Source organism: Nomascus leucogenys, chromosome 6 (genome assembly GCF_006542625.1).
Source record: "Nomascus leucogenys isolate Asia chromosome 6, Asia_NLE_v1, whole genome shotgun sequence".
Classification (NCBI taxonomy): Eukaryota; Metazoa; Chordata; class Mammalia; order Primates; family Hylobatidae; genus Nomascus; species Nomascus leucogenys.
Genome location: NC_044386.1, coordinates 31,431,576 through 31,456,318, shown reverse-complemented (window position 1 = coordinate 31,456,318; position 24,743 = coordinate 31,431,576). Strand labels below are relative to the sequence as shown.

At 41.6% G+C, this 24,743-nt stretch overlaps 1 protein-coding gene across 2 annotated transcripts; it reads left to right on the top strand.

Moving 5' to 3' along the window:
- The first annotated feature begins 769 nt into the window (after positions 1 to 769).
- On the top strand, positions 770 to 24,148 carry AMACR (alpha-methylacyl-CoA racemase). 2 transcript variants are annotated; one of them, XM_012501701.2, is made up of 6 exons: positions 770 to 1,163; positions 3,030 to 3,173; positions 4,194 to 4,354; positions 10,112 to 10,298; positions 19,460 to 19,851; positions 22,791 to 24,148. In XM_012501701.2, the coding sequence occupies exons 1-6, from the start codon at positions 917 to 919 to the stop codon at positions 22,893 to 22,895; spliced, it is 1,236 nt and encodes a 411-aa protein (XP_012357155.2). In that variant the 5' UTR covers positions 770 to 916; the 3' UTR covers positions 22,896 to 24,148. The 2 variants fall into 2 exon arrangements, with proteins under 2 accessions (XP_012357155.2, XP_012357158.1); XM_012501704.2 differs by lacking the exons at positions 4,194 to 4,354; positions 22,791 to 24,148 and having other exon boundaries at positions 799 to 1,163; positions 19,460 to 20,211.
- The last annotated feature ends 595 nt before the right edge of the window (positions 24,149 to 24,743 follow it).

Sequence of the window (24,743 nt, the reverse complement as noted above, 5' to 3'; positions counted from 1 at the left end):
CTTGAGAAATACATAAATCCCCACTTAAGATTAGTGCAGGCATCTCTCTGGCACCCATTTCTGGTTCTATTCAAATTCCTAGAGATGTCAAAAATTACATTAGGCCACCTGACAGGCTATACCTAGAAGAGAAAAAATGATTTGAAAAAGCAGTGGGGCTATTTGCGATTGCTTTTTTTTTTTTCTTAAATATCACCTATTAGGTTGAAAACCTGAAATTGCAGCTTTCTGTAGAAATGGCAGAAGACTAACATTTTTAAAGCGCTCTCATTTAGCGCTGATGAGTACTACACCCCGATGTTCTTCTGATACTAAAATAATTTTCCTAGTGTAGTCTAAACTTTTTTAAAAAGACATGTAATCCACAGAGTTTGTAACTCAAAACGAGTGCACCTAGGAGGGATCGCAAGCCGTTTCTGGATTAAATTGCCAGCTAGCTAGCTAGCTAAGCAGGGGCGGTGAAGAAGACAATCTGCCGCCTAGGGAAGAAAACGCTTTCGCATTGTTCTTACGTGTTTACGTTATTTTATTTCCAAGGCAGGAGTAGGGGCTCGAATGGTACAACGGCTGGGGATCGCCATGGTCACAATAAAAGCGTCCAAAGAGGACAGTAACAGGCAGGAGCTCCAAAGGTCAATCCCCGCAATTTAGGACTCAGGAATTTAGGTTGCAGGAAAACGAAAGCAACCTAGTGCATTTGGCACTGGCGGTCCCGGGAGGCCGGGGGTGGGGAAGCGCGCCAGTGCGCAGACTCCGCCGGCTCGCGCAGGCCCACCAAAGAGGGACGTGGGTGGTGCATTTGGGTCGCGGCGCCGGGGCTGGGGGTGTGGCGCCGGGCCTTGGGAGGGCTTCCTGCAGGCTGCTAAGCTGGGGCGAAGGGCTGCTCAGTTTCCTTCAGGGGGCACTGGGAAGCGCCATGGCACTGCAGGGCATCTCGGTCGTGGAGCTGTCCGGCCTGGCCCCGGGCCCGTTCTGTGCTATGGTCCTGGCGGACTTCGGGGCGCGGGTGGTACGCGTGGACCGGCCCGGCTTCCGCTACGACGTGAGCCGCTTGGGCCGGGGCAAGCGCTCGCTAGTGCTGGACCTGAAGCAGCCGCGGGGAGCCGCCGTGCTGCGGCGTCTGTGCGAGCGGTCGGATGTGCTGCTGGAGCCCTTCCGCGGCGGTGAGCCCGGGCCCCGCGGGCTACTCTCGGGAAGTTCCCGCGGAGGGGAGAGGCCTGGCCGTTCGATCGAGGCTGCTCCCGCCACACCTTTGCCCTGTTGCCGCAAGAACCCTTGTCGGCCCCAGCCTTCTAGATTTTTGCCTCCTAGGGTATTGTTAGTGATCATTCATCCCAAACTGGATTGTCCAAAACGGGTTCTGAGATACTGCTGTTGCCCGGTTTCTCCTTTTGCCTCTCTGACTCCTTCCCAAATTCCTCTTTTTTTTTTTCTAAGAAACTTTCCGTATTTGCCTTTCTTAATTAATTGAGGGTCTTGAGCCCTGTGAGAATCTAATGAAAGCCACAGGATTCCCTTCCTGGAAAACTGCATATAGGCGGTCATTCGGCTACCGTTTTGGAGTGCTGTACCCTCAAGCCATCCACGGGCCCAGGCTAACGCTCCCTGCCTGAAATGCTGGCGTTCTAAGTCTCAGCATCTGCTCCCTGAAGCCCCGTTACCCATTCCCATCATTTTCACCTTTTTGTAGACTTCCCCCTTTCAGAGCCGCAGACGCTGGCATACAGAGGTCCCAGGCATCGCCGTCAAGGCTGCCCGCCAGGCAGCTTCCACAAATCCCAAACTGAGCCTTTCCTTCTTCCTTCTAAAACAGCATCTCCACCTTCTGTATTATTTATTTCAGTGAATGCCTGAATCTCGAACTTGTACTTCATCATGGACTCTTGTCTTCCTTTCACATCCAATTTCAATGATCATCAATACAGTCATTTTGCTCCTTAGCCCACTCGGACTATTTCTCTCCATACCTGCTGCAACTGCCTTGACACTGGTGTGACAGCCTTTTAAAAACTGGTGTTTGGGGCTGGTATCACTCCAGTGGATTCTCAGACAGCTGCCAGAATAACTTTGTTCAAGTAGAAATCCAAAGCATTGCCTGGTCTATAGTGGGAAATCGGTAAATGGTGAATGAATGAATGCCTACGGCACAGCCGGCTTATTTAAATGCGTTAACTCATTTAACCCTCACGGCCGTATTTGAGGCTTGTAACAATAATGATTTAATAATTAAGATTATGTAATAATTTAAGAATGCTCCATTTAAGATGACGGAGGCTTGTCCAAGGTCTTATAATTAGGAGAACCTCAGCTGGGAATATGGATATAGCCTCCGGGTGAGGAGTTGTGACTGGTGTTTAGGTAGATGACTAGAGGTTTTCTGTGATGTATTTTAGCCTTAGGAAGGTAAAGACAGTGAGTTTATCATGTAATTTTGATTACTTTTAATCCCAGGAAATTTCAGGTGCTGGTTACCCGGGGTTTCTGCTATCAATATTATACTTGTTGATAGCTTAAAAACTCTCAGGTACTATTGTCACTAACCACTCTTTTTACAGAAGGGCGCTAAACTGTTTCGTGAAGGTACTGATTCTAGGCACGTTAGCGCCTGTGGAAACATCAGGTGTGAATTCTGCAGGAGGAGCTGATGAGCTGATAGGGAAGATAAGTGTATGCATGTACAAGCAAGTGCAGCTAAGGTGGGATGTGGTAAACACTGATGCGGTATAGAAAGAGAGAAAAGGGATTTACTAAAGGGATGAGACCCTGCTCTGGGGATTGAATAAATAGGCTTGGATAAACCTAGAGAGAAACAGGGATGTACTGGGAGAAATTACATCCTGGGAAGAAGCCCATTCCAGAAATGGTGGCTTCACTCTTTGGGTCCTTAACTGCTGTAAACATGCCATTAGCCCACAGCAAATGTTATTAATATTACTTGCAATGGTGCTATTTTATGTTTGTCTCAGAGAAGGGATTATCTCCATCCTCAATCCATACTCTCTTAAGAAGGTCGTTACTTTTCTCTTAAGGTGTCATGGAGAAACTCCAGCTCGGCCCAGAGATTCTGCAGCGGGAAAATCCAAGGCTTATTTATGCCAGGCTGAGTGGATTTGGCCAGTCAGGAAGCTTCTCCCGGTTAGCTGGCCACGATATCAACTATTTGGCTTTGTCAGGTATGTTGAAAAAAAAATTTAGTCTACACTTTTTAATTTATTCCATTAAGATCTACAGGTATGTTGATTAACAATAATTTGTAAAGGTGAAGATTTAAATATTTATCAGAATCAATCAAGAGGGCATGGGTGTTTAAAATGGATCAGTTTGAGTCTTGAAACAATCATTCTCAACCTTCCCTCACCCCACCCCTTAACACGTTCGAAGGATAATACATGCCCACTACTATCATTTATTTACTACATTTGTTGAGTAAATTCTCAGACAAACCCCTGTTAGGAATTAAGAGGCTTACTGGGTACCAGGGATGGTTGCTCTGTAGTTTGAAAATGTTGACATAGTTCGATTCTGACAGCTACTTCTCCCCCACACCCCGAAATCTCCACCCACCATATTGAGAATCATTGCTTGAGTCATTGTTTCATACTTCTATGAGCACCAAAAAAAGCCCTTGGTTTTCAGGTCCTAATATCACTTTATTATAAGAGTTTTTGCCTGTGACAACATGTGAGGTAGGCTTGATTCCAGAATTCTAAGAACTATGTGTTGTTGACTATAGGACGTTTCAGATTTTCTGTGAGTACACATTTAAAAGTTGAGGAAAGACGTGGGTATAGAATTGGCTTTTCACATCTACTTAAAAATTAAATTCCTTTTTTTCTTGTGTACAAGTATTTTCTTGCATTTCTTTCTACTAAGAATGAAAGTGCGTTTACTGTTTTAAAACCACAAAATAAATAATCGTTTTCTTTTCCAAAAGTAAGTGAGTAAAAACTTAGCAATATTTGAAAATGTTGGTTGGAATAGGTTTTAGACAGGAAAACGACAAAACAAGGATCCTGTCTTGAGGGAAAGCCTGTTTATGAGTTTACTGACTAAGCTCAGATTTGGAAAAGTGATGTATACTAGCTTTCACTTACATTATCTACTAGAGAGATTGATTATTCCTTTAAGATGCTCACATATTTAAGAAGAGATTAAATTTAAAAGAGACATTAAATTTGTTTTTAATGATGTAGGTGTTCTCTCAAAAATTGGCAGAAGTGGTGAGAATCCGTATGCCCCGCTGAATCTCCTGGCTGACTTTGCTGGTGGTGGCCTTATGTGTGCATTGGGTATTATAATGGCTCTTTTTGAACGCACACGCTCTGGCAAGGGTCAGGTCATTGATGCAAGTATGGTAAGTATTAATTGGGGTAGATGCCTGCCACTTGTCCCTAAGTTTAAGATATGGCTGCTTAAAATCCTTTTTTTTTGAAGAAGAAGAGATAAATGACATTTGAAGTTTCAATCCAAGTTACCAAGGATATCCTTTTCTTTTTAAAATAGGCTTATGTCCTTTATATATCTGTTAGAATGTCGTATTTTGATCATCTGTCCTTGGAGTCAGTTCTCTAAACTTTCCATGACTCATGTGATTCCTATGTTGTTTTAGGTTGCTTCAAAAGTAATTACAGGTTTTGCCAGATATTTGCCAACCTAAATATTTCAACAATTTTCCCCAAGTATCTCTTGTGCTTAGTATATCATTTTCAAGCAGTCGTCGTTCAAAAAAAGTTCAAGAAGTCTCCCTCAGCAGGTAGAGAAAATTCTTAGGAATGCTAAGGTCAAATGGACCTCCCTGTCTAAACCTTCCTGCTGCGTTTTATAGGGGATGCTCTGATATCATAACACTTCTGTTTGTTCACTGTCATCCACTGAGTGCTTGCGTCATGTTCTGCTGAGCACATTCCCTGTGTGATTTCTTCTTATTCTCAAAACTGCATTTGGGACACGTTGTTGTTTTAAAGAGGAGGGAACGGAAGCATAGTCATTGGCTCAAGATCTCACAGCTAGTGGGTAAGAGAGCTCACTCCAGCACCACCACTGCGTGTTTGCCTTTTCACAGACATTTGGAGGTGGGATGGAGAATGGATTTGAGGAGACAAGACTGGAGATGGAAAGACCAATGACTAGGTTATTGCTGAAGAGATCAGGGCAAGTACTAAAGCAGTTAATGGTAGAGTTGGTTTGCATTGAAGGGACATTTGAGATATAAAATTGCTGGGAATTGATAATGGACTGACAGGGAGCAAAGAGGGAGAAGTTGAGGCTGGCTCCCAGGTTTCTGGCTTGGATGACCTGCTAGTGTCCTGAGGGAAGACTGCTGAACACAGTGGTCAGAGCACAGAGTGGCAGCTGACTACCTCCGTCCTAGCTCTGCCATTTACTAGCTCTATGATCTTGGGCAAGTTACTTAACTTCTCTGTGCTGTAGTTTCCCTTGTAAAATGGAGATAATAATGACATCCACCTCATAGCATTGTTAGATGCTATGAGAATTCAATGAGTTCGTCCATTGTTCAGTGTGGGAACAGTGCCTGGCGTACAGTGGACCTTCTGTAAAAATTTGTCATTGTGGTTATTTTTACTAGGAGAAAAGGAACTCAGTTTTGGTCATTTCAGTTTTGAAGTGCCTTTCGGATATGCAGGTGGGATACTTGAGGTTAGGGACTAGAAACAGATTTCAGAGTTATTTGGGAGCCATATGAGACTATGCGATCCACTAGGAAGGGGCTAGAATACCGGCATTTAAGGAATGCGTGGGCAGAAAAGAGAAGCAAGGGCTGGGGACAGCTAAGGAGAGAAGCAGAATGGAGTGTTGTCATGGAAACCAAAGAAAGGAATGGTCAGAGGGTCAAATGTTGGTGGATACCTCAAGAGTTTAGAGACTGAGAGTGTCAACTGGATTGGGTCCTGGATGATGATCTTCACAAAATCCATTTTCTACCAGAAACCCCCTCATCTCCAAAGCTTCAGCCTGCACTTCCTTCTCCTCTTCATGGTGAATCATGACCAGTCCTGTACTGAGTGTGTGCCTGTGGGACACTGTCATCAGGGCACATCGCACACTTTCCAGCGTGCCCTCTCTGAAGTGTGTACCAGTGGCAGGGGAGTGTGGTTTATCTTTTGTGGGCCAGCTCTTGGCGTAGTCATGGCATAGTCGCTGCATGAGATAGCAGCACCGGCTTTATACCAGTACCTGCCAAACTCAAGACCAGTACCTTCCACAGGGCTTCTGTGATCCACACAACTTCCTGAGGGAGACGTGCTACTGTCATTGGCATTGAAGACTTGAAGGCTTGGAGAGGTTAACTGCCTTCCTCTAAAGCAGATGACGGGAAAGGGTCTGAAGCACTGCCCCAGGCATTTGGACCCTAAAGCCACTGCTTTCAACAACTTCCCCTGCTGCCCCATGGGCATGGTCCCTGGGATCCAAAAGGAATGAACTAAGAGCAAACATGGAGCCTTGGGAGTGTTAAGGAGAATTTGAGCCTAGATACTTCTCTAGTAATAATTTGAATAACTTACTGAAGAGATGCAATTGATTATCATCAAATATAAATAAAAGGTGATTGCTGCTTTCAGCAGAATGTAGCTAATCAGAATTATATAATGATTAGAAGATAGTAAGTTTGGCTGGGCGTGGTGGCTTATGCCTGTAATCCCAGCACTTTGGGAGCCTGAGGTGGGTGGATCACCTGAGGTCAGGAGTTCGAGACCAGCCTGGCCAACATGGTGAAACCCCATCTCTACTAAAATACAAAAAAGTAGCTGGGCTTGGTGATACGTGTCTGTAGTCCCAGCTACCTGGGAGGCTGAGGCATGAGAATTGCTTGAACCCAGGAGGCAGAGGTTGCAGTGAGCCGAGATGACACTACTGCACTCCAGCCTGGGTGACAGAGTGAGACCCTGTCTCAAAATAAATAAATAAAGTAAAGAAGATAGTAAGGTTTTAGGGTATGTGAAAATGTTGTAATCTTTCTTCTGGGTTCATATTTCCATTAGGGGATAGTAAGTGTTTGCTAATTACACAAGGCTAAAAGAATCAGTAAATCATAGTCATTGCTTCATCACTAGGAACCCTTGTGACACAGGCAATTGTAGAAGCTGATTGGGGGAGGCAGATACCTTCTAATGGGCCGAAAGTTTTCACATTGTTTAGCAGCAGAATTCCAGACCTGGACCTGCCTGTGAAGAGCTGGAGGCTGCCTTATTGTAGTGCTGTTTCCTTGGAAACTGTAGTTAAGATAACTCTGGAATATGGAGTGCATTTTGCTGTATTTACACTCAATCTGAGCCCACATGATGAGCACAGCGTTGTTAAATTAACTGTAGCATAAAGCTGCCCCCTTACGTATTTTAAATTCCACCTAAAGGTTTCTCTTACATAGTGAGCTGTGACCTAACTGGATGTGTAAACAGACTGTAACCTGCTTTTGTAACAAGCAGCAAGTCTCAGCCAATCACAGCAGCCGTACTTCAACTAATCACAGGCAGCCAGCTGTTCAAACCGTGTTCAAACAAGGCAAAGGCCCACTTGTAACCAATCCGGCTGTTTCTGTACCTCACTTCTGTTTTCTGTACATCATTTTCCGTTTTCTGTCCATAAGTCCACTCTGGCCACAGGACTACACTAGTCACTCTGAACCTAGTCTGGTTCCATAGACTGCCCAATTCACGAGTCATTCATTGCTCAGTTAAACTCTTAAAGTAATTTGTCTAAAGTTTTTCTTTTAACAATGTCAAAGGTTGGTGACAAATTGAGGCTGCGGTTTCCCTGTGTCAGGGGGCTCTCGACTGGCATGCGTGGTGTGTGAGTGATGGGGCAAGAGAAGCCGTGTGCCAGCGTAGCCACTGCCAGGCCTTACAATGAGACGAGGAGGGTTCCTGCTGTATTTCTTGTCCTGTACCCTCCTCTGATGCTAAGGATTAGACCAGAGCTTGTTTTTGTCCTGAGTGGGCCCAACTGGACCTGTAACTCTGTTAACACGTCTATTTTTCAACAGTCTCATCAGGACGTTCAACATATAAAAGAGGTTAAAGGGGTATTTTATTAGCATAAAACATTTTATGTTTACATATTCAATATTTATATATTATTTTGTCAGACCAATGAAGCTGTTGTGCTAAACACAAACGCTGGAAGTGACAGTTTATGGGCGATTGTCTCATCGCTTTCAGTATTCAGTTTATTACTATATTTCATTTTGACTGGATGTTAGGAAAATCCTGAGTTACAGAGATAAGTTAAAAATATCTATAGTTTTTACACAAAAATTAGCTGGGTGTGGTAGGCACCTGTAATCCCGCTACTTGGGAGTCTGAGGCAGGAGAATCGCTTGAACCTTGGAGGTGGAGGTTACGGTGAGCTGAGATTGTGCCACTGCACTCCAACCTGGGCAACAGAGTGACACTCCATTTCAAAAAAAAAAAAAAAACACCCTCTATTTTTAAAAACTTGCTTAAAATTTCAGATTGCATTTCATTTATGATGAAGCAGAACAAAAATATTTTGTTTCAAGGTCGACTCACTACAGTGTGTAAAAACTTCTCACATTCGTTGGCCTGAACATGAAAGTCAGATAAACAGTATTCAGAATTCTCTGCTAAAACTCTCTCTTGCACTGTATGACAAGCTTGCTACCAGTTCATCTACTATTGCCCTATTGATTCGGCATTCGGCTCTGAGAGAAGCAAAGCTTGGGCGGAAAGCAGGCACTTGCTTATTGAAGGTGCTAACTTGTTGGTTTTGTATGAGTAAGCACAAATTAAGAGGGGAGGAGAACCATGCAGAACAAGTTTTCCTTAATAGTGTTTCAAATACAAGGTAAGATTTATGCAAAATTGGAAGGAAAAGCTTTATTTTAAAGTCTAGCAACAAATGTTAATGAGTTGAGGCTCTGATGAGTCAGAATTTGGTATAGGATACATTTAAATATGTGCTTAAATAACATAAACATAAAATATATTTAAAATAGTGCACATATACATGCATATGTGTATATATATGTGTGTGTATGTGTATAAATGTGGAACTCTAATATCTCTGTAATCCAGCCTCAAAAAAAGGCACTGCCATAGGCCACTTACATGAACTCAGCTATTTGGTGATAATAAATGTCACAGCCATAAATTCAGATGTACGTGAAATTTCAAGTTTAGAGGGAAAATTGGATATATCCAAAGATACATTTTGTGGTTGTTCCCCAGTCAGTAACTGAGAAATTGCTAGCAGTTGGAATGAGACCTCCTCTATTGGTAACTTTTGAGACGAGGATGCCTTGAGGGCCTTCCTGCTGGGGTGCTGGAGACATTAGGCTCACAAAAGGCATAAAGGTCAGAACATCATCTTCTTCAAATAGACCAGTGCCTCCAGCCTTTGAGTTTGAGCCTTGTAATAATTGTACTTTATTGTGTAATTACTTCAGGACTCAGTGAGAAGGTGGCGTGATGACTTTAGGACTCAGTGGGAAGGTGGCATTCCCAAACCAGTTTGCCTGGACTCAGAAAATGCACATACCTGTCATCCATATTGTTAGTTTATTTTATAACTCTCTAGTGATTATGAAATACAACATATATTAAATACTCAAATACAGTTTTCTTGGGATTGGAATCAAGCCAGAATAAGCCAAATTTTACTGTTACGTGATTTACCTTTAAAATGTGGTATGGTTTATACATCTGTGTGTGTTTATAGGTATGGAGATCAGAAGATGGATTTTTAAAAACTCTTTTAATTTTTAACTTTTTATCTTGGCAGTTTTTAACATTATAAAAAGTAGAGAGAATAGTATAGTGACCTTCCATGTACCCTCACCTAGCTAAAAATCACTAGCATTTTGCCAATCTTATTTGAAATGGAAAGCAAAGGTCATTTCTTCTAAGTCTTACAGTGTTTTCGGAACTGAACAGTGCAGCCAATTGTTATTTTAACACAAACTGCTCTAACTCACTTTTTGGAAATACCAGAGAAGTTGTGTAATTAGGTAGAATCTTCATATACTCTAAGATAATGATTTTTATGCAAATTTTTTTTAACTTGAATAGGAGGAATTATTCATGCTTTGACACTTGAGTTATCTGGATTTGTCTTGTATTCTGTTTTCTCAAAGGTGGAAGGAGCAGCATATTTAAGTTCTTTTCTGTGGAAAACTCAGAAATTGAGTCTGTGGGAAGCATCTCGAGGACAGAACATGCTGGATGGTGGAGCACCTTTCTATACGACTTACAGGACAGCAGATGGGGAGTTCATGGCTGTTGGAGCAATAGAACCCCAGTTCTACGAGCTGCTCATCAAAGGTAAGTAAACGTCACACGTCTCCCCCAGTTCCCCTTTTGCCGTGGATGTTCTTTGGTTCTATTTTAAAGACTTCTGGAATCTATGATGTCTTTTATTGTATAGCCACTTTCTAATTAACCTAATTATAGCCATCAATATAATGTGGGCCATTTTCCATGGCTTTTAAATTGATCAGCAGTCTTACTAGTCTATAAAATAGCTGAGGGTTTTAAAAATAATAATCCCTTTTGTAGGATGTTCGGTGCTTTTATTACATTTCACTCCTTGTGTTGGATAATCTTGCCCCTGTGTGCCCAGATCTTACTCTTTCCTAGAAATGATCTCACGTGGGTTGCTTTCCATTCAGTATTCTACCAGCTCCTATTCTTTGGTAGATGTCCCTTATGGCACTTCAATGTCAGAAGTCACCAGAGCATGGAAAGATTTTGGCAAATGAGATTCTGTTAGAATATGTTAATATATCACTATGCCTTTGCAGATTACCTGTCTTGCAGATTCTTGCCTTCTTGACAAGTTGCCATAAATTAGCAAGAAAATTTGGGACTTCTTCTTCCCTAATTAAATAATTGGATGGGAGTCATTTTGTTCCTGAGAAATGTTTGAATTTAAAGTTCACTCTATAAATAATGTAGAATCTAAGAAGTTTTAGAATATACTCTGAAGTGATGTGAAAGCGGATCACAGTGCATTTACCTTTCTACAAGTTTAGAGTTTCACTGTTATGTTTGGTAGCTTTTCAGATGCATATACTTAAAGTTATTTGCATATAGCTGGAGTGACTTTTTTAAAATTTTTCACATTTTTGATGTGTTCTCATCTGATGGAGTAATTGTTTTTGCAAGCATCTGAAAGCATTTTATGATTAAACATATTAACTTCACCTATTCAAATATAGTTGGAAAAACTATAGAAGAACACAATGGTTTATCTAGATCATAAAGGGTACCTCTCTGTCCAGAAATTAAAAAGCTTGCCTTTTGTCACTGCTCCAAATAAATTGGAAGCTCTGGCTGCTCATGATGCTCTGGTGGAGCTCTGTGGAGCCATGAACACTGCCACCTGCAGTCTGATGAAGATAGCAAATGATATTCATTTTCTGAGTTCTGGTCCTTGGCCAGGTCTGGGAGAACTGATCTTGCTGAAAATATGACAGGAAGCAGTATCATGCCAGGCAAGGCAAACCCTACTCAGTGTGAAGCAATGGCCATCGTTGCAACCCAAGTCATGGGGTTTTGTGTGGCTGTAACTGTTGGAGGCAGCAGTGGCCATTTTGAGTTGGATGTTTTCAAGCCAATGATGATTAAAAATTTATGTTATACTCAGGCTGCTGGGGGATGCTTCAGTTTCCTTCACAGAAAACTACATAGTGGGAATCCAGACCAATAAAGAAAGGATCAAGAAGCTAATGAATTAGTCGCTAATGCTGGTAACCGCTCTCAACCCTCATATAGGTTAGGACAAAGCAGCAGAGATTGCTAAGACAACACCCCAAAAGGATCAACCTTAAAGGAAACTGCCATTGAACTTGGCTGTCTCACAGCAGAGCAGTTTGATGAATGGGTAAAACCTAAGGATGTGCTGGGTCCAAAGTGACTTAAATAAGTTTTAATGAAAATAAACGTGTAAAATTAAAAAAAAAATACTAGACATTTTAAATAATTTAATGTGACAACTCCCAGGACTCCTCAGGACCCCTCAGTCCTGGACTTGTTATTGTTGCTGTTTGTTTAATGATTTTCTTAAATTAAGTCTGTATTCTTTGGCATGTGCAGCCACTGAAGTCAGCTGAGTTAGCTTCAGCTAATGATTGGACAGAAACGTCCTTAAATGCCTTTTTTTTTGTTTGTTTGCTTGTTTGTTTTAATCTAGGCAACAGGATCTCGCTCTGTTGCCCAGGCGGGAGTGCAGTGGTGTGATCATAGCCCACTGCAGCCTTGAACTCCGGGGTACATGCCATCCTTCTGCTTCAGTCTCCCAAGTAGCTGGGACCACAGACACACACAACCACACCTGGCTAATTTTTTATTTTTGGTAGAAACAGAATCTTGCTATTTTGCTGAGGCTGATCTTGAAACCTCCTGACCTCAAGCTATCCTCCTGCCTCAGCTTCCCAAAGTACTGGGATTTCAGGCGTGAGCCACTGCGCCTGGCCCGTAAATGCCTTGAACCAATAAATCTCCCATCTTTTTCTGAGGCACTATGTGCCTTAACTTCTTGCTTGTGAAGAGCCTCAAGGTCAGCCAGAGGTGAGAGAGGAGGGCCTTTACAGATCTCTCCCGGGCATTCATACTGCCCTGCACGTGTGCGTGTGCATGGCCTTCTCAGGAGTTGCAAAAAAATTCTCAGGAATCTGTTGGAGCTTTTCAAAGCCCCCTATGGATATCCCATTCCCCAGTTTTTTCTTTTGAGTTTTTTGGTCAGCATCTCATTAGGTGCAATAAATAACACCACCTAAGACAGCTGCGATAAAATATTGCCTTTTTTTTTTTTAAATCAACATTTTAGGGCTAGAGCAAAGTGAGCTCTGAGTCAGCGAGACAAGCCCTGAGAATGGAGCCTTTCAGGGAGCTGCCAGACAGGCTAAATAATGACAGTTCTCTGGGGATGGGGTTTTGGGGGAAGCTCCAAACTTCTTTTCCTCCTCTTGGGGCTATTCTCCTGCTGGTTTTCAGAACTGACCAGAATTGAGAGGAAGTTGTTTTTCACGGCTACCACAGGGAGAGGGATGAAATTAGCACAAGTTCTAACACCACAAAGCTCACTGCTCTTACTGAGATTCAGCTGTTTTTCTTGAATAAATGCTCCTTGGATTGCTGCAAGCTTTTAATTTCCAGAATTATGAAAAAGTTAATTCTGACACTTGTTGTTAGTGTTCTCATTGCTTTAATGCCAGTTTTTGAAGGCTCTCATTCTGCCACTCTGGAGTTAACTCCCTTCCTTGGTGTATCCTGTTATTTTAAAACATATACAGTAGTCCTCTCTTATCTGTGGGAGATGCATTAAAAGACCCCCAGTGAATGCCTGAAACTGCAGATAGTACTGAACCTGATTGCTGTCTATTGGAAGATGTTTCTGTTTATGTCTTCCACCCACAAAGTTAATGCATTTTCCATCTTAATTAAGCACTTATGCACTATGGCTGTAACTTTTCAGTCTGAGTTGTGACAGCAAAACTAGCATGAATTTCTTTTTCCTTCTCCCCTTCTTCACAATCTCATGAATATAAGATTCGTTCTTAACCGTCGATTTTAGCAACCTCAGCTTACGAGTTTTATTATTCCCTTAAGCTGAGAGCTTTCACCTTTTCACTTAAGAGAAGCACGTTAGACTTCTCTTTGGCATATCCACATTGCCAGCGTCACCTTTGCCTGCAACCTTCGGGGCCCTTAGGAAGTAAAATAAGGGTTACTTGAACACAAGCACTGCAATACTGCAGCAGTCAACCTGATAACCTAGTTGGCTACTAAGTGACTAATGGGTTGGTAGCCCCACAGTGTGGATGGGATGGACGTGGTTCATGTCCAAGGCAGGATGGAGCAGGACAATGTGAGGTTTCATCATGCATCATGCTACTCAGAACAGCATGCAATTTAAATTTATGAATTGTTTATTTATGGAATTTTTCATTCAATATTTTCAGACCATGGTTGACTGTGGGTAACTGAAACCACAGAAAGCAAAACCTTGGATGAAGAAGCACTGCTGTATGTGCTGAGTGCTCATTTTTCACATCCACACTTCACCTCAATAAATGAGCCTTTCTGGAAACACTGAAAATGAAACAAGACAACATTTTTCTAGCAGGGTCATTGCTCCAACCCCTTAACTCCTGATCACCTTCTCCTGGGTATTCTTCTGCTGAGTTTAAACTTTGTAACTCCCCTGATTTTTTTACAGCCCCCTCTTTTTGCATCCATAGCCTTTTATGATATCCTTAACCCTCATCTCCCTTCAGAGTTTACCTAGGATCCTTAGCTGACAGATGGCTTGTGCTAAGGAGATGGCATGTTAAATCACCTTTCACTTAATCTACCTAGTCCATGCCAAAATGCCTCAGCATTATCTTTCTTTTATAATATTTATTTACAAAAATAGTACTTTTACTAATCACATATACATGTCTTCTCTCTCAAGTCCTACTGGACAAACCCCCACATCTGGAATAATTTTTTGAGGGTCGGGTGCCATGGCTATGCCTGTAATCCCAGCACTTTGGGAGGCTGAGGCAGGTGGATCACTTGAGGTCAAGAGTTCAAGACCAGCCTGGGCAACATGGTGAAACCCCGTCTCTACTAAAAATACAAAAATTAGCCAGGTATGGTGGCGCGTGTCTGTAATCCCAGCTGCTTGGGAGGCTGAGGCACGAGAATCACTTGAACCTGGGAGGCGGAGGTTGCAGTGCAGTGAGATCACATCACTGCCCTCCCGCCTGGGTGACAGAGCAAGACTCTCTCAAAACTACAACAATAATAATAATAATTTTTGAGGTAGTACTAATTACATACCTAATTTACTCCCCTTTGTGTTTTAGATCTTTGAGACCATACTTTATATCTTCAGTTTCTGAACATAAGTATGCAAAATCTTTTTAAGGTGCGTACTCTGCTGCATCCCTGCTATTTTCTAGGACAAAAAAGTCTGAAAACACTGAGAATTTTATAACATTTTGAGATAGCAAAGCTCTTATAGTACAATCAGGTAAGCAATAGATAATTTTCAAAAGCTGTTTTATCAGTAGATAATTTTCAAAAGCTTAGTGATCTCTGTCACCCAGGCTGGAGTGCAGTGGCGTGATCTCGGCTCACTGCAACCTCCGCTTCCTGGGTTCAAGTGATTCTCCTGCCTCAGCCTCCCGAGTAGCTGGGATTACAGGTGCCCACCACCATGCCCGGCTAATTTTTGTATTTTTAGTAGAGATGGAGTTTCACCATGTTGACCAGGCTGGTCTCAAACTCCTGACCTCAAGTGATCTGCCCCCCCCTTAGCTTCCCATAGTGCTGGGATTGCAGGAGCGAGCCACCACTCCTGGCCTTCAAACTATTATTCCTAAAAAATACAAAATAACAAGTGTTGGCGAGGGTGTAAGGAAACAAAACACTTGAGTATTACCAATGAGAATGTAAAGTGGTGTAGCCACTGTCAAAAACAGCGTGGCATTTCATCAGAAAATTAGACATAGAATTGTATGATCTAGCAATTCTACTTCTAAGTATATAACCCAAAGAATTGGAGGCAGTGACTCAAACAGATATTTGTATATCTGTGTTCATAGTGACATTATGCACAATAGCCAAGAGGTAGAAGCAGCTCAGGTGTCCATCAACAGATGAATGGAGGAACAAAATGTGGTACAGACGTAAAATGGAATGTGATTCAGCCTGAAAAAAACAAGAAAATTCCAACACGTTACAACAGAGATGAATCTTGAAGACATTATGCTGAGTGAAATAAGTCAGTCACCAAAGGGCTAATACTATATGATTCCGCTACGTGAAATATCTAAAGTGGTCAAGTTCATGGAGACAGACAGTAGAATGGTGGTTGCCAGGGGCTGTGGGGAGGTAGGAGCGGGAGTTAGTGTTTAATAGGTTCAGAGTTTCTGTTTGAAAAGATGAGAAAGTTCAGGAGTTGTGTGGTACAGATGGATGGTGGTGATAGTTATAAAGCAGTATGAGTGTACTTAATGCCCTAGTACTGTACACCAAAAAATGGCTGACATGGTAAACTTTATGTGTATTTTACCACAGTTTTCAAAAATGAAATAAAAATTTAAAATTATATGTTTGCTAGGGAAAAGAAGCAATACAGATTTTAAAAATTAAGAAGGGAAAATTTTCCTTTGTTCTTCCACTTTGGGAAAATTTGGGATGTGACCTTCAAGAATTTTTATTGTACACATACAAATGCACAATTATTCTATTCTATTTTATTTTTTGAGACAAGGTCTTACACTGTTGCCTAGGCTTGAGTGCAGTGGCACAAACATGGCTTACTGCAGTCTTGACCTCCTGGGCTTAAGCAATCCTCCTGCTTCAGCCTCCCGTGTAGCTGGGACCACAGGCCTGTGCCACCAGGCCTGGCTAACTTTTTTATTTTTTTGTAGAGACAGGGTCTTACTATGTTGCCCAGGTTGGTCTTGAACTCCTGGGCTCAAGTGATCCTCCTGCCTCAGCCTTCCAAAGTGCTGGGATTACAGGCATGAGCCACTACACCCAGCAATTATTTTCTATTTTACAATTTATAATTTTTATATATAGTTATATAAATTTATAATTTATAGCTTTTTATAAAACAGTATAGCAAAGACATTCTTTCATGTCAGTACAAAAGATCTTCACCCTCACCCATTTTATATAGCAGCCATATCATATTTTTGATCTGCCTGTGCTAAAATTTATATAACCAATTCCCTATGCAAGTTCATTTACAATTTTTCCAATTTTTTATTAGAAAAATAATTTTTATGGCTGGGTGCGGTGGCTCACACCTGTAATCCCAGCACTTTGGGAAGCTGAGGTGGGCAGATCACGAGGTCAGGAGTTCAAGACCAGCCCGGCCAACATGGTGAAACCTCATCTCTACTAAAAAATACAAAAATTTAGCCGGGCATGGTGGCCGGCACCTGTAATCACAGCTACTCGGGAAGGCTGAGGCAGGAGAATCTCTTGAACCTGGGAGGCGGAGGTTGCAGTGAGCCGAGATCATGCCATTGCACTCCAGCCCAGGCAATAGTGTGAGACTCTGTCTTAAATACATACATACATACATACATACATACATACATACATACATACATACATAAAAATAGGGAGGCTGAGGCGGAAGAATGGCGTGAACCTGGGAGGCAGAGCTTGGAGTGAGCCGAGATCGCGCCACCGCACTCCAGCCTGGGTGACAGAGGGAGACTCCATCTCAAAAATAATAATAATAATAAAAAAATAATGTTTACAGTTGCCATCCTGGACATCTATCATTGAATACTTACAACATGAATTTTGACTGCTTACTATGTACTTAGTATTATAAAGCAGTAAAGTTTATGGCATGTACTTAAAAGAATAAGCATTTTGTGTAAGTGTGTGTGTGTGTGTGTGTGTATGGCAGTTTTTTTTTTGAATCAAAACACGCTTTCCCAAGTTTTAAAAGGTGTCTGAGTCCCCAGGCTAGTTCCTGAAAATCTGTTTGACTTAAAATACCAGAAATTTCATAGTGATTGTACCATAACAACTAGCCACAATCTATAACTGTATTTATACAATTATGGATTCTGAGACTTGGGACTGGATTCCAAGTTCCATATTGGAGTGTCAGGAGCACAGCAAACAGCTCACCTTAAACCACTGGCGTTTAATCCTGTGGCCTTGGTCAGGGTCATGGGCAGGATGGGAGATTGTGGGCTGCGAAGAAGGGATGGTAGACAATGGGAGAATTGGGGTGTTAGAGTTAGGGTAGGATCTGGGGGCTTTTGATTTCTAGTATTTTTCTAGCATACAAACTGTGACCTGTGTAAGCTCAACTATAAGGTTAAAGAGAGAACATATTGGCTCCAGCTTTACTTAGTGTTATGATTCTGATCACATTCTGATAAAAAGAAACTGTTTTAAAAGCACATGAAGATCACTACTTTTTGCTCGATGCTCATTTTATGTGCCTTTCACTCACAGAGTTCAGGGCAGTCAAGAAAGAACATCAAGTGAAAGACATCCTGTAGATTATAGTGATAACCTGAAACTATGGCCTCATCTCTGTCCTGGTATTTGAATGGGACTGGTGGTTACAGAAGAAAATGTACTTATATATCCCACAGGAGGCTGTTTACAAAAATCTGGAACTGTGTTGGTTCTTGTTATTTCCTCATAGTCCTCAAAACCTTAAGAAGAGGCTTCAGTATTTATGTCTTCTTACCTCTATAGGGACTTTACCATCTTCAGAGCAATTTACAATTAGCCTTGTCAATGCACTAGAGAAGGAAGGTATTCTATAAGTGAGGATTATTCAATTAACTTGGCTAAACTTACACACAGTGTGATGCATAAAGGGCCTTTCATTATCATTTGACACTTAGCCATGCACTTTTAAAAACCTGCTTATATGGGGAAGAAAAAGGACATTTACACCAACTATTGTAAAGCGGCCCTGCTCTTTGGGTATAATTTAATCAGAACTGGAGTTTGGGCATGTCTGCAGGGGTAGGCCCACATAGTCAGTAAAAACCACAGATGGGGTCAAGAGCTAGAGAGGCCACCTTTCCTGTTAAATCCCCAGAGAGCTGTTATCATGTCCTCTGCACTGTGGTCTTGATGGGCCCTTCAAGTCCCTTTCATGCTGGAGAGGAAAGTCTGCATGCCCCACTGTTGACTGGCTAGCTAATAAGTTTCTGTTTTGTTTGTTATAGGAACAATTTGCATGAGTCTTTGGTTACTTTACAAGTCCTTTATCCTAGTACAAAGCCCTTTTGGGCTCTCTTTTTTTTTTTTAATGTATGTTTGGATGGATGGATGGATGGATGGGTGGATGGATGATGGATGATGGGGGTCTTGCTGTGTTGCTCAGGCTGGGCCTTGAACTCCTGGGCTCAAGCAATCCTCCAGCCTCAGCCTCCCGAGTAGCTTGCGCTGTACTAATGCCATCACTCCTGGACATTCCAGCTCTTTTATTTTAACAAAATAAAGATAAATGAATGTATTTAAAAAACTGCAATCCTGAATTAAATAATTCGTCTTCAGGCTTCTTCCTTGGAAACTGAGATGGCCATGTGTAAAATTATTTATATTTTTTTAAATAAGGTTTGAATATATTATAGAAAATAGGGAGTTATTTTAGCTCAGTATAACTGGTAATAACACCCTGGGGAAATTTTTTTTCAAAATCTACTCAGAGGTAGGAAATCAATTTCCGGAAACCAGACCATTGAAAACAGACTACTTTTGATGAAATACGAATAATAAAATCTCGGTAGTGACAAGTCTGACTACCTCTGCCCTCTCTAGGCTTTGGCTCCAACCTTAAACTGATTTTACATTTTTTTCTCTTGACTCATTTGAGAAGCCCTTATAGAACATCTTATTTTGCATAGTACAGTGGGCTCAGCATTCATTTTTATTGATTATAATTGCTCTGTTCAAAGCGTAATAATTTAAGAAATTGTATTTTTCCTCAGGACTTGGACTAAAGTCTGATGAACTTCCCAATCAGATGAGCATGGATGATTGGCCAGAAATGAAGAAGAAGTTTGCAGATGTATTTGCAAAGAAGACGAAGGCAGAGTGGTGTCAAATCTTTGACGGCACAGATGCCTGTGTGACTCCGGTTCTGACTTTTGAGGAGGTTGTTCATCATGATCACAACAAGGAACGGGGCTCCTTTATCACCAATGAGGAGCAGGACTTGAGCCCCCGCCCTGCACCTCTGCTGTTAAACACCCCGGCCATCCCTTCTTTCAAAAGGGATCCTTTTGTAGGAGAACACACTGAGGAGATACTTGAAGAATTTGGATTCAGCCGCGAAGAGATTTATCAGCTTTACTCAGATAAAATCATTGAAAGTAATAAGGTAAAAGCTAGTCTCTAACTTCCAGGCCCACAGCTCAAGTGAATTTGAATACTGCATTTACAGTGTAGAGTAACACATAACATTGTATGCGTGGGAACATGGAGGAACAGTATTGCAGTGTCCTACCACTCTAATCAAGAAAAGAATTAGACTCTGATTCTACAGTGATGATTGAATTCTAAAAATGGTTATCATTAGGGCTTTTGATTTATAAATACTTTGGGTACTTATAGTAAATTATGGTAGTTATTCTGCCTTCCAGTTTGCTTGATATATTTGTTGATATTAAGATTCTTGACTTATATTTTGAATGGGTTAATATAATATAATTTATGAAATAAAGCTTTCTTTTTCCCTAAAGTGTACTTGTGCTTTTAAGTTTGTGCAACGCTTCCAAGAAAACCCTTTAAATACCATTTAAATAGCATTTTGTGACTCCTTGAAATATTTGTGGCTCTATTGTTTAACAAAATGAATGTCCTGAAATAGAGAAGTCTGACCATTTTAATTTGACAGGAAATCATTCAGTCAGTGTCTTCGAATGAGAATGTTGGCAGATGGTCTCCAGGTTTCCGGCAGATAACTCTCACCCCTCCATCTAGCTCTCTCTACTGGGAGCCGGGCTTCTCTGTGCAGCTGCCTGTTGGCGTCACTGACATGCCTCTTTTTCTCAGATTGTGCCATCATCTGGGTCCTGCCAGGCAAGTCTTTCTCTCTTACCAGTCTCCTGCTTCCATTCCCACCATGCCTTTCTCCACCCTCATAGGCCCTCAGCTTATCCTCACTTCACTGAGGCCACTGCCCAATTGCCCCCCTGCGGAGAGTCCTTTGCTAGCCTCTGTCTAAAATAGCAGCGACGTCATCACTTGCTGTCCCCTCACCCTATCTTGTTTTTCTTTGTACCCTATATCACTACTGACATTATTTGCTTATTAGCCCCAGTCTCCCCTCCCACCCCCGCCAGCCCACCAACACACACTAGAATGGGAGTTTTATGAGGGATTTTGTATGTTTCATTCATTGTAAAATCCCTAGTTCCTAGACCTAGTGCCAAGTGCATAGTAGAAACTTAGTAAATATTTATTAAATGAATACATCTCAAGAGTGAAGTGCTGTCAATTCTACTTTAACGGCACTTGAATCCATTCCCTCTGCCTATCCCCCATTGCACTTTTCATTCAGGCCCCTCTTATCTCTTCCCAAGACTCCGGTTCAGTTGCCCTGTCAGCCTTGACCTCTAGTATCATTGCCTTATTATTATTATCATATTACTCCACTGGGTATGTTTGACACCACACTGAATTTTCAGTCCTGCAAAAATCTTGTGGTGGTCTTTTTTCCTACAGAGTAGAATATAAACTCATTTACGTAGCATATCAACCCTTTACTTACAATAAGGCTTCCATCTGGCTGTCCAGTCCCATCCCTGTCCTCCTGTTCCCCAGGACTTATATTGGACTACCTGAAATTTCTAACTATGCCATGGTCTCTCTTGTTTCCATTCCTTTCTATATACTGTATCATTATTTTCCAGGACTATCAAGACCCCTTTTGCTCCAGCCTGTTGATCTAGCAAACTCAGACTGGGCTGGAACACAGCCTTCTTTGTGAAACTTCCTGTGCTTTTCAACCCTAGGGTAGTTTTGTACAGTGATTATGAGTTGTGGAGTCAGAAGGGCCTTGGGTTCACATCTCACTCTATCATTGTGATGTCTAAGACAATGCCTGTGAAGTGCCTAAACATCCTAGGTGCTCAATATTACCTCCTATTCTTAAGGCCCTTTGTAGGTTTCTATCTCACTTTGTACACATCTGCAAGGATAGTAATTGCCTTTACTATACTTTACAAAATTGTTCACTAGGCCATTATGTTCCCAGAGTAATGGCTCTAGCAAGCAAAATAATTACTTGGAGATACCGTTAAAACAGATTCCTGAGCCCCACCCCCAGAGATTCTAATGCAATGGGTCTAGGGTAAGACCCATGAATGTGCATTTCCACCAAGGTTCCAGATGATTATGATTCTGGTTCAATGACTGCACTTTGAGTAGCACTATCCTAATGGAGATGAACCAAATCTTTTTACCTTGGTTACTGTTACAATAGGTGGTCAAAAAAATATCTGTTGAGTGGACCAGTGAGGGAAAGGATAAAAGCAAGCTGGCAAAAATCTGTAAATAAACAGGCTAGCTTAGAGGATTGATTTCCGTAATTAGTTGACTTTACACAAAATGTTCAAATGAAGAATTGTTTTTTGTAGGTTGTGAACTTTTAAAGAGTGAATATATAAAAGCAAGGTTAGTAGCTTTTGTTAGTGACCCATACTTTCCTTTTTCTGAAGAGTCTAAGACCCTGTGCAAAAAAATGTTACACTTCTATTTTTGCAGTTAACTTTTGACAAGCTGTAGATTTTGAAATAAGTAAGGGGGACAGGTAAGGAGAAAATGGGAAGTTTTAAGGAGAGTGGAAGAGATGCAGGCAACTGAAGGTGGCAAATTCTAGTGAAAGAGGAATGATATATTCTTGAAGACATCGATATACATTTATTTACACAATGATTGATTCTACAATGTGGAAAATGGTGAAATGCCACAAGTTGTATGGTGATAAATAAAAGTCACGTGAAACAGAGTGATTGGTTGCATCCAGGCCTTTTGTCTTGGTGTTCATGATCTCCCTCTAAGCACATTCCAAACTTTAGCAACAGTTATATCACACTTTTTAATTTGCAAAAACAAGTTTCACCTATATTGAATCAGAATGACTTCAGCTGAAAAAAACAATATCCCAAATAATGAGGAAATGTGTTGGCTCACTGCCTGGAGTCCAGAGGGACAGTCAGTTTTAGGGTTGCCTGTATCCAGTCACTCGGGGCCTGTTTCCCTGTGGGTCTCTGGGCTGTCAGCTTTCCATTCTCCATGTGTTTGATTTCTCCTCAGGCTGGTAGCAAGTTCCGGATCTTATACCCACACACAGCAACATCCGGAAATAAAGATCTCAGGACCCCCCAGCAAGTCGTCTTGTGTCTCCTTGAACTGAGTTAAGTTACAAGCCTTTCTTATTCCTGTCTTTGACAAAGAAGACGGGATTGTCTTTACATAAAACCAGCCTGCTCCTGGAGCTTCCCTGGACTCTACTTCCTAAAGGCATGTGAGGAAGGGGTAGATTCCACAATCTAATCCAGGTGCCATCAGAGTAGAGGGAGTAGAGAATGGATGTTGGGCAGGCAATCAGTAAGGTCCATTATGTGCAGTATCTCAACTGTCGTTCAACAATCACAAGGGGAAGGTGGAGCAGGTTTCTTCATCTTACAGTTGAGACTCAGAAGGGCTTCTTAGTTCATGTTTCCCTTAGCGCCTTCATGATTTTTTCATGGTGGCTTAGGCCAAAAGAAATATCTAACCATTCAATTTATAAATAATCAGGTCCCAACAAATTAAATAAACTTATTAGCTGTTTGAAACATACAATACACATAAATAAAAAGAAAATATATTTTTCATTTCTATTTCATTGTTAATCACAACTACATACTAAGGAGATGTATGCACCTATTGGGCACTGTGCAACTTCTCACCTGGAATGAGATTGGACACTGTTGCCCTCATTTTCTGCTCCATGTTTATGTCCATATAGTGCGTGATTTTTTTATCAGACTGACTGGAAAACCCAGTCTCACAAAGATATGAAATTATCAGAAGGATTATAGTGCAATCTTATGTGGAAAGCATGAACTGCCTCACTAGTAGTTCATGTGATGTCTGACAGATGTTGAGTTTCATTGTGTTTATGTGTTCAAATTTTTAAATATTCTGAGATACTCTTGTGAGGTCACTCTAATGCCCTGGGTGCCTTGGCACAGTTTTAGAAATACTAGTTGAAAATATTTGCTCAGGAATATGCAACTAGGAAGGGGCAGAATCAGAATTTAAGCTTTCATATTCTAGCCTTCAGTCTTGTTCTTCAACCATTTTTAGGAACTTTCCCATAAGGTTATGTTTTCCAGCCCAGGCATGGAGGATCACTTGAGGCCAAGAGTTCGAGACCAGCCTGGGGAACTTGGCTGGACCTCTGTTTCTATGAAATAAAAATAAAAAAATTATCCAGGTATGGTGTTGTGTGCCTGTAGTCCTAGCTACTCAAGGGTGGGGCAGGAGGATCACTTGAGCCCAGGAGTTTGAGGCCACAGTGAATTAGGATTGCACCACTGCACTCTAGCCCAGGCAACAGAACAAGACCCTGTCTCTAAATAAGTAAATAAAAATAATAATAATAAAAAAAGATGTTTTCCCTACAACTCTGACTTTTCATTTGAACTCAGGGTCCAGCAAGGAAAATATAACCCATTCGAAGTCTTTAAAACAGAGAAAACTTAATATAAAGAATTCCACTGGTGATGAAAGAGCAGAGAAGCCCAGGAGATAGTGAAGCAACCCTGATAGGAAGAAAACTAGGAAGCCAAGACCACTCCTATGGTTGCAGGGGTGATGGGAAAGCTGATGTTACCTGGACCCAGAAGCCAAAGTTGCTGCACCCACCTTGGAGACACAGACACTGGCATTAATACCTCAGGGAGAAGAAAGGAATCTAGGGAAATATCCTGGCTTCTTTCCTTCTCTCTCTCCCCTAGTCTTCCTACCAGTGTCTCCTATTAGCCAAATCTACCTAGAAGCCAGAAAACAAGGGAACCCTGAAATGTAGCCCCATAAGATAAAGAGCACCAAAGGAAATAGATCTGAGCAGACAGGCAGACGGGCAGCACAAAATGTAGTGTGTATGGTTTATTCACTTAGTAATTCCTTTAGCAAATATTTATTGAGGATCTACTAGGTGCCAGGTATCATGATACTTGCTGGGGACGAAAAAAACAGACCTGTTCTCTGCTCTTGAGG

Bases quoted from the DNA above. Each gene is read 5' to 3' on its own strand.
- AMACR (XM_012501701.2), top strand. From the start codon at position 917: ATGGCACTGCAGGGCATCTCGGTCGTGGAGCTGTCCGGCCTGGCCCCG. The intron at 1,164-3,029 runs GTGAGCCCGGGC...TTTTCTCTTAAG, and splicing joins GCTGGAGCCCTTCCGCGGCG to GTGTCATGGAGAAACTCCAG. The intron at 19,852-22,790 runs GTAAAAGCTAGT...ATTTCTCCTCAG, and splicing joins AAATCATTGAAAGTAATAAG to GCTGGTAGCAAGTTCCGGAT.